This window comes from Cebidichthys violaceus, unplaced genomic scaffold (genome assembly GCF_023349555.1).
Source record: "Cebidichthys violaceus isolate CVI_PGR_0920_01 unplaced genomic scaffold, fCebVio1.0.p SCAF_54, whole genome shotgun sequence".
Lineage (NCBI taxonomy): Eukaryota > Metazoa > Chordata > Actinopteri > Perciformes > Stichaeidae > Cebidichthys > Cebidichthys violaceus.
In genome coordinates this window covers 1,132,824-1,142,509 of record NW_027176750.1, presented here as the reverse complement: position 1 = coordinate 1,142,509, position 9,686 = coordinate 1,132,824, and the positions used below count along the sequence as shown (strand labels likewise).

The window sequence follows — 9,686 nt, the reverse complement described above, 5'->3', positions numbered from 1 at the left end:
GAATTCATAGTTATTTTTTGCTACAGTGGAAATGAGATGTTTGTGTATGACTTGCTGATGTCTGTTCAAATATCATGACATGACATAAATCAGTCCAACAATATTCATGTAAATAATTTGTCTGGACTTTTTGTTCCCATACTTTGAAATACCTGTACAAAAATATTACCAAGACTTCTAAACATGTTGCTTGATCGTATTGGAATGACATTTAAAACATACAAACATCTCTTTGTCCTTGTTGAAAGCAAGATATGACAAACTGTTTTTGTTTTTCATTCTTCTAATTTACTCTTTACATCAACTGTACAGCAGCTACATCTGATACACTCAATGAATGCATAAACAGAACAAATATATACAGACTCCTTAAAGCAGAGAAAGTGCTATCTCCTTCCACGAATCCATCCGTACATAAGAATTCACAGCGTGTCTATTAGGCTTCAAGACCCAGACAGAAACAGTCCTAAAATTAGACCAATAATAATAATAATAATAAAAATAATAATAATAATTTTACTCTCTATATATGCTGCTCTAAACAATGAAAGATATCTATGTACTGGCAGTGAAATAAAGTTTTATGGACAGTCCTTTACATTACAGGTTAGTGTCTATCTATGCATAATTACAGCAAATATTGTTACAGATAGAGTAAAAGCACAACAGAAATGATACATCTGCATTTTAAATACAGCTTATTCATAATGCTACTTCATTTGATACACACATAATAGCACTGTTAAGGATATACAATATATTACATTCATGTTCAAAAAACAGAACAGTTTGAATGTATTTTACCTTGATTTTTGGGGAGTTCCTGGTTGTGGGATTTATGGGTCAAAATTAAGTGCAAGTTCCATCAGTAGAAGTGTTTTAGCGGTGGAGATCATTGCAAAAGAATTCATGACAAAGATAACTGAACACGAATCCAGTTTCTGCTGTGTCCAACATGAGTCTGGAAATATGTTCTAAAAGTGTTAAAATGCTTCCACCGCAGATCTCTTCACTGTATTTCTGACTGTGATCAGGTTCTAATGAGAACTGTCACGTTAAGATTTATTAATTAAGATTAATTTGTTCCTTTGCATTTTCATGGAGGTGGCAGGCATCAAGTGCCTTGCTCACAGACAGTTTAGAAAGGCAATCCCAGGTTATAAAACGTAAATAGAAACAACTGAAGGATTGAGGAAGAAAGCAACACAGAAATGGTTGAGAAGTCTGTAGATGGTGTTGATTCTGCACAGTTATTGGATGGGAGGTCCCAGCTTCTCTGTCCCTGGACTGGAAGAATTGACCAGCTGCATTTTTTTGTCACTTTTCAAAAAGGCTGTTGTGAATCTCAAAAGTTTTTTTGTGAATGCAAGTGAAGTGAAATACTCATGACTTGCTCATTCAGCACAGCAAACATGCATAGCCCTTGGATATTTCCTTTCTGATGCACATTGATGTAAAAGCTATAAAGCGGTGAAAAAGATAAAAGCACAAAAGCTGAGTCGTCTGTACATCGCTTGGTGTAAGTTTGCATCGCAACAAAATATTCGTCCCTGGACTTGGAGCTCGGTCAGAGCCAAGAAACTGGAGCTAAGATGACTTCATGGAAAGACTTTTTGGAAAGTCGTTCTCTCCTGTTATTGACAGTAGATGTGTTTTCTTGGTCTTAGATTTAATGGAGGTAAAATGCACCTTATGTCTGTTCACTGGGCACTTTTGGCAAACCCAGATGTTCTGGGTGGGAAAAGGCTACGCAGACTTACTTTTGAATTGCACCTTGTTACGTTAATTACCTTAAAAAAGCATGTTACGGATAGTAAAAGCTGGGGAATGTTGCAGGGGAACATATCCGGTGGTTAAAAATGAGCTCGTGCTACAACAGAAAGTGGTTTGTTAGGTTTGGATCAAACCACTGTAGAGATGATGACTTGCTCCAAACCAGCAATGTAAACCCCTGCTTCATGCCCGTGGAAATGGAAGTTGGCCTGAATTGCACCATCAGGCCCAGCGAGGTGCTGGTACCTCCTTTCTTGGGCTTGGAGAGATTTTCCAAAAGCAGACTGAAGGTTAAGATGCCTCTTGGGTGTTTTTTTTTTTTTTGGAAAGTCTGTCAGACTGTGTCTTTATCTAAAGCGGGTAGTTGTAAGTGAAATTCACATGCAGCCCGTTGACCGGGTGCACTATCGGCACTGTCTGCATCTTGGGAAAGTTCTCCGTGGCCAGAGTCCATTTGCAAGTCCCGATCAGCTCCACTGCCAGAGTCTTTAGGATCATCTGTGCCAGTTCTTTCCCCACGCAGCTCCGCACGCCACCGCCGAACGGCACGTAGCTGAACCGAGCCGACCGACTCTCCTCCCGGTCTGGGCCGAACCGGTCTGGGTCAAACAGCTCCGGGCTCTGAAAGACCGCAGCGGTCTCATGAGTGTCCCGGATGCTGTACATTACACTCCAGCCTTTGGGGATCTGGTAGCCCTGTGAAATGAGGAAAGAAATCACTCAGTTTGGTGCATTTTTATGTTTTCTAAACTCTAACTCTTTAGGAACTCTTGAATAAAATATGAATTAATGAATTAATTGATTACTATCACGGGACTGCAGCACAGAAAAACAATTATAAATTGTGTGTAGACTTTTTTTACAGGTAAGTTTAGTGGAAAATGTGTTTAGTCTAAGAACCATTTGTTCCAACTTTTATCTTTGACAGAAGTTAAAAATCTAGCTGAATTTTATTACTTGCAAAACTTCTTCTCTCATTTGTTTTTTTCAACTTAATGCATTCATTCATTCCATTATTCCAGACCTCTTTATAACCTAATCCTAATTATTTCTGAGTTTGGATTCCCATGTCTAAGCTTTAATAAGATGCACTTGAATGAACAGGCATAATTACATTCTCGATACTGCAATTACTTCTCAGCTAAAGGGGTTCATACCCTGAGAAAGAGGTGCATAAATGGTGTTGTGCACTACAATTGTATTCTGGGAATTACTTTTAAACTTCAATTGTCCTTTCGCAATAAGCGCCGCAAATTGGGGGCACACTGAGGGCACGGAAGGGGCATGTAAGGCCGAGGGATGAGGCCGTGACAGGGCACTTTCTCAGCAAAGGCCACGCAACTCTGTATGTCAATGTGTTTGTCTGTTGAAGTGCAGCGAGGCCTGCTACATGATAAATGGACTAAGATAGAATTCAATTACATCAAAATGTTGTTTTTCCTCTTGCATGAAGAGTTAATTGCAGATCTCACCAGTCGACTAATTTTTGCTGGTAAAAAAAACAGCTTTCAACTCACAAAGAGCTGACTCTCCACAAGTAGAAGCGTCAGCCTATAGGAAAGTATTAGTCGTAACACTAAGCTGCTAGGGATGCATCTGTACTGTGAAGCAATTTTGGTGTAGTGGCCTGCACTGTATTGGAAATTCCATGTGGTGCACACTAGCCAAAAACACATTTGGCTAGTGTGCTGTAAAATAGTGACCAAAGTGTCACAAACCGCCCAAAATCCAATTTTTGGTCCGTTAACATTTAGAAAGTCTAGAAGGGCCGTAATTAAATTATTTCATCCCATTAATCTCTGTCTCTGAGGCACATGCTGACTCGGCACGAGTAGAACTCTAGTGTGCAAGCTGTATGGGCCGAAACATGAAGAAGTGTGAGGAAGCCTGCTGTGGAGGCTTTTTCAGCTCATGCGCCCAGTGAGCAACTTTCATGGGAAAGAGTGGGGAGCCATCTTTCATGCATCCATTTGCACCACCAGATTAGACTTCACTAGCTGTGAACATGTAGAAGTCCTTACAGGACAAAAGCTAACACGGTATAAGCTGTACAGGACATTTAAGCTGGCTAATGGTGCATATTGTCATATCTCCATCCCTGGCTGGACTTCTCAAACCCTAACAAAGCCTTTTGACATCTCCAAGAGAAGGGGCTGCAAGTTGCTGCATTTGGATGTGGGTCTTTGTTATTTTTTCCAAGAAATGAAGTTGCTCTGTCTTCAAAACAACGGATGTCTTTTGCTGATCGATTTGTTGTTACTGTGAATTTAAACAATGGTCTCTGTAGTTTACCTAAGATGTGGCTCTAATAAGAAGCATACATTTGGATTCCTTTGTATCTGATGGAAATATATTCCTCTGCCTATTATTCCCAGGAGACAGAAAGCCCACCCGGATCAAACGGCATGCACATGAATGGTATAGTATGGAAGTATATTCCTGCCAGAGACTTGAACTTACGTCTAATTCAAACGTCTGCAGGGCTGTCCGGTAACCACCGGAGACTGGCGGCAGGAAGCGGAGCACCTCTTTGACAACACAGTCGACGTAGCGGAGCTGACTCAGCTTGTCCAGACTCAAATACGGAATATGAGACTGTGACTGTGGAAAACCATCCCTGCGATTCTGGTGATTCTGGCAATCTCCGTTCAGCAGGCGACTTGTCTCTGTGTCTGCAGCATCCTCCTCTTTCTCCATGGCGACACCAGATGGGCCGCGACTGCTGTTGCATTCGTAGCCAAGGCCCTCGGCCTCCAGCTCGATTCTGGCCCTCTCCACCACCGCTGGATGGCGGAGAAACTGCAGAATTAGAGATGTGGAGGCGCTGGCTGTGGTGGAATGAGCGGCGAAGATCAACTCTACTGCTGTTTCCTGCCAAGGAGGGAAGTGGATAGATGGAATGATAAAATATACCGGATTAGATCAATTTACTTGAAATTCACATTCAAAATCAGGTGGCCTTTGATCAGCTGTGATCATATTATCGTTCCACAAAAGATACTGGAAGATTCTGTGCTGTTGTACCGTTGCAGATCCACTGTGGGGTATAGAGAACTCTTGACTCAAAGAACCATTATAGATAGCCACTGAACCCTCTTTTCTTAATCTAGTATAGACCTTTAAAGACATTTCTAGTGTCTATTCATGGGATCAGGCTGCACAATATCAGCCCAATAATCACCTAATCTGACAGACTTTGTCATTGTTCATGGTAAGCATTAGATGCCTTTTTTCTGTGATGCTTTGCACACTATGGTGAACCCAGAGTTTTGTCTTCACTAGCTGTCCGATCACCTTCGCACGTCACTCAGGTCATGAAGTCTTGTATGACTGCATCTGAATGTAGTTTAGTCTGATCCCATCATTACTTTCAGAGTCCTCGGGTGAAACGGTTCTTCTTGAATTGGCGACACTACGTGAATGATAGTGTCTGCTTCTCTCTGGTACCTTGAGCTCCTGGATGCTGAGCTGCTGGCCGTGCTCCTTGGAACTGGACAGTATGTAGTCAAAGGCGTCGTAATATTCTTCCTCCGCCTGCTGCCTCTCCATCTTTTCCTCAATGATTTTCTCCATGTTGGCATGCAGGATTTCTCTGGCTTTTATCCCCTGGACAGAGAACAACCCCAAAAACACATGATTAGATTAGCATTATTTAGCAGAAACATTTAATTTGCAGAAAGCATTACCCAACTTACATCACTTAGATTCTATTCCATACTAGTTTTCTAATAACCTCTAAAGGAAGGTCTCAAGCCTCAACGTCTGACACAATGGTCTTTCTCTCACAGTGAAAAGGCAACTTTTCCTTCCATCCATGTTTTTTTGTTCCAAAAAGGCCACAAATTAAGTAATTACAAGATGTGCACAGTCACATTGTGCGAACTCACCTTTGTTTTTGGGAAAGAAATACTGTAAATCCTTTAATTTTAGGGTAAGTAATTGGTTTGAAGTTAGACTAAGGTTAAGACACTTTCATATTGGTTGTGATACTGGTTCTTACATGTAGAAATCAAACCTGTAATGCTGGGCGGATTAAAGACAGTGTGTCTAAAGATGAATAAACTTGAGTTGGTTTCTTCTTGCTCTCTCTCACCTTGCGTAGCCCACTGAGCGGAGCGTCTATGGGCAGCGAGAAGAGGTTGTTCATCAGCTGCTCGAAGATCTGGGCCAGATAAACTATCCGCTCCTCCTCCATCTGCAGACCCAGCAGGACCCTGACTGCGATACGGAACGTCAGGGACTTAGCCGCACTGTAAACGTCGATGGCGCCGGGCTCCGAGCACCACTTGGCGATTTCAGACTTGACGACGTCCTGCAGCCGGGGCAGGTAGGACTCCAGAGCCCCCCGGCTAAACACTTTAGCCAGGATCTTGAAAGGGTTGGGGAAACAAAGGACAGAGGTGTCATAAAAAGTTATCACCTTCTACACGACAGTCAACACCTTTCAGTAAATACTCGCTAAAGAGGAGGACAGGGTGGGGTAGGTTAGGAACTGGATAGAGGTGTAGGGGATATGAGAGGACATTAGAGTTGGAGAGAATTTAAGCACTGGATAGGTTTGGATGAGATGGAAGAAATGGCAATGAGATGATTGTTGAAGACAAGCCTAATTAGCAGATTGATAGGATAAATAAGGAAGTGGGTCTCGCCGCTGTATTTCTGTATAATTGAACTATACCATTGGGTTAGTCAAAGGTTATCGGTTATACAAATCCCCCCCCCCCCCCCCCCTCTCTTACTTTTCTGTTCCTCTTGTGCAGGTCTCCGATGGAGTTGACCAGGGTGTTGGGTCCCAGGATGATGCGGGTGCTCTGGGGCCACTGGGTGCACACCAGACTGTGCTCGCCCAGCAGGATCTTGCGGATGTTTTCTGCGCCCGTCACCCGGATGACGGGCTTCCCAAGGAGGTGGGTCTTAAACACGTTGCCATGACGCTCTCTGCGCGAGATGTGGAAGTTGGAGCCCTGTAGTATGAAGAGGCAATTACAATTACAAGTTTGTCACATTTCAGGCAACAACTTGGTGACATGCATGCCTACTTATTAAAGACTAATTTGGGCCCAAAAGTGCTTTTTCCAGATTTCTCAATATTCAAAATTCCACCGCCTGTTTTGGGTCCAGTTTGTTTGCCGGACGGAAAGATATCACAAAAACTTGCTGGTAGTTTACATTGTCATCTGTTGACAAAGTCTCTCTATGGGCCAAAACCCAAAGGATTAGTTGTTTGTTTATTTTTGGTGCAAATCTTTTTCTTCTTTTTTTTTTTTTACAAATTCCTCACATTGAGGGGCAGTTTTTATTTTCACATGAACTACTAGTTTCAAGTTATTTATTATCATATGCACAACAATCACTCAGAAGCAGTAGTTGGCAATGAGAATCGTAGATCTCAGACTCCCTCCAATAATGCTCATAAAATATGAACACAAAGACAAACACATACGAGTAAAAATACGACTTAAAGGGCCTACAAATCGGTCTAGGGTCCAAAAGGTTAAATGAGAAAAATGTCTATGGTCAGGGTTGATGAATGTTCAGATAGTGTCCACATACTTCTGGCCATAGTGCTGTTATGGGCTCTTTTTCATCCCCTCTGCTTTTGCGTTTCAATAGAATTCAGAGATTTCTTTAAAAATGCCCAGCTGAAATGGGTCATTTGGGAGAAGATAATTAAAAGGAATATCAGAGGCAGGAGGAATAAAAACAAAAGAAACAGCCACATCACGTGTGCTGTAACGAGGCGCTCTAACTGACGCCCATGCGTGGAGCGGAGGAATAGTTTAAGGGACAGAGATGTGAGAGTGCATTCCTCACTGTAGAAGAGACAGAAAGAACGACAGAGAGAAGGAGGGAGGGAAGGAAAGAGAGGAGGAAGTTTTGAACAAAAAACGTCTGTTTTTCCTCCGCAAGAAGGAATTACGCACCGAGCATCAAGTCCGCACATGTCGCATTAACAACAGAACTCAGCCTGCAAGAATCTGCGGAGCTTTTCAAAGGTTCCCGCGCGCTCCCTGATACATCATCAATAATACGATTAATACATCCTACAGCGATCCGGTATTTAGCTCATTTTCATTGTAAACAATGAAGTAATCATGGGATAGAGAACCATAATTGATAAACACAAATACAGAACTACACACACAGACGACCAGGAAGCAAACCTATATTTTGGAACGCTTGTAAAAAAGAAAAAGAAAAAACGACAACTACAGCAGCCCAGACGTGTCAACTCTCACCTGGAACAGCCAGTGGAAAGTCTCTCCGACCAGCGGCCAGCCCATGGAGCCCTTCGGCAGCGGCAGGCTGCTCTCTTTGTCCCGGGTCAGGCTCCAGCGGAGGCTCCACAGCTGCCGGGTCAGCGCCAGCAGCAAGAGCGCGGAGAGGACCGAAGTGAGCGCGGTGGCCAGAGCCGACAGCAACCCAAACTGGGCCAGGGGTAACATCTCCTTAGAGCTGGTCCGTTTCCCAGCATCCACCTGTGTCCGTGCGTAAAGGCGCTTCTGTTCCCGTTCAAAACGGCGGCGTTGCGCAAATTCTTTCCTCCGTCCAGTTTCTCCTCCCTCTGGTTCTTCTTCTCCTCCGCACACTCTTTCCAAATCAAAATAAATGTGCGTTAGCCTGGTCTGGTGGGGTTTACCTTAGCTCCACCAGACACAACGGAGGAAGAGGGGCAGCGTGAATCTCAACTCTTTGTGAACTCATCTCTGGAGACAGCCAATGGCCAAGAGCCGTTATAAGCTGTTATTATAGATAGTTAGAGGATAATAATAACAGTAATCATACAAGCTGGACTCCAGTCTCCCTATCTAATCATAAATATGCAGCGATGATGCACTGGGTTGATTCGTGGCCACTTCTGGAATAAGTCAGTATTTTGATGAAAACAAACAAGAAAGTCTCTCTTTTATCATGTAATTATTTATGCTGGAGAGGTTTCGCAGACAGACGCACCTCCAAATATAATACATAATAAAATAGTAATCAGACCGGATGGATGCGTCTGCACAGGCTCATAGTTTACTCTAGATGAAATGTATGAGAAACGTGCTTAATTCTCTTTTGTGAGGAAACTCCCCTTCATTCCGCTGCGGCTGCTCCTTCAAAATGAGGAGTAGCTGTCAACTATTCCAAATAGTTTTACAGGTTTACATGCGCCGGCTTGTCTATTAGGTTATGCGCCTTTATAGGTACAGTTCAGGGGGCTCAGCCACCCCCCAGGCGGCCCGAGGTTTATGGAGCAAGGGCAATAAATCAGGTTTTTAAAGAAAACAGAAGAAGAAAGGGGATTTGAATACAGTAGGCTACAGTATGAAGCGGATTAACAGGCCGGGCAAAGTAAACTAGAGGTGAGATGAGAGGAGGCGAACAGGATGAAAACAAAGTTGAACAAATTAGTCAGTCACTCACTTTCCCAGACCCGATATAACGAGAGAGCTTTCTGTCCGTAACAAGACTCAAACAGAGGACTTACCTCCAACCAGCGTCCCGTCAGCTGTGAGGAAAAATCCGTGTACTTAAAAGCAAAGTTTCTTTCTCGCCTTCTCTGCCAAACCGGCGACTATTCCTCCTCAGTGAGCGGGCTGCGGGGGGTTTTATAGAAAATGCTGCACGGCATGATCCACCTTCAGAGGATGACGTTGGTCTGAATATGTTAAAGAGGCTCGTTCATTCACCGCGCAGACCGGAGAGAGAAAGAAATTAAAAAAAAAAAAAAAAAAAAAAAAAGGGAAACAGTTTAGAGATCAGAGCAAAGGCTCAGCGGTGCGCTCCGAGAGAGACGCTGTGCGCAGGAGAGAGAGAGAGAGAGAGAGAGAGAGAGAGAGAGAGAGAGAGAGAGAGAGAGAGAGAGAGAGAGAGAGAGAGAGAGAGAGAGAGAGAGAGAGAGAGAGAGAGAGAGAGAGAGAGAGAGA

General features: G+C 43.3%; 1 protein-coding gene across 1 annotated transcript; it reads right to left on the bottom strand.

Annotated features, from left to right (window-relative positions):
• Positions 1–320: 320 nt before the first annotated feature.
• cyp26c1 (cytochrome P450, family 26, subfamily C, polypeptide 1) lies at positions 321–8,248 on the bottom strand. Its single transcript, XM_068731853.1, is given in 7 exon segments — positions 321–2,469; positions 4,234–4,644; positions 5,221–5,379; positions 5,867–6,142; positions 6,513–6,737; positions 8,013–8,224; positions 8,227–8,248. Coding segments are annotated over 7 exon segments (1,650 nt in total). The 3' UTR covers positions 321–2,124.
• Between the last annotated feature and the right edge of the window lie 1,438 nt (positions 8,249–9,686).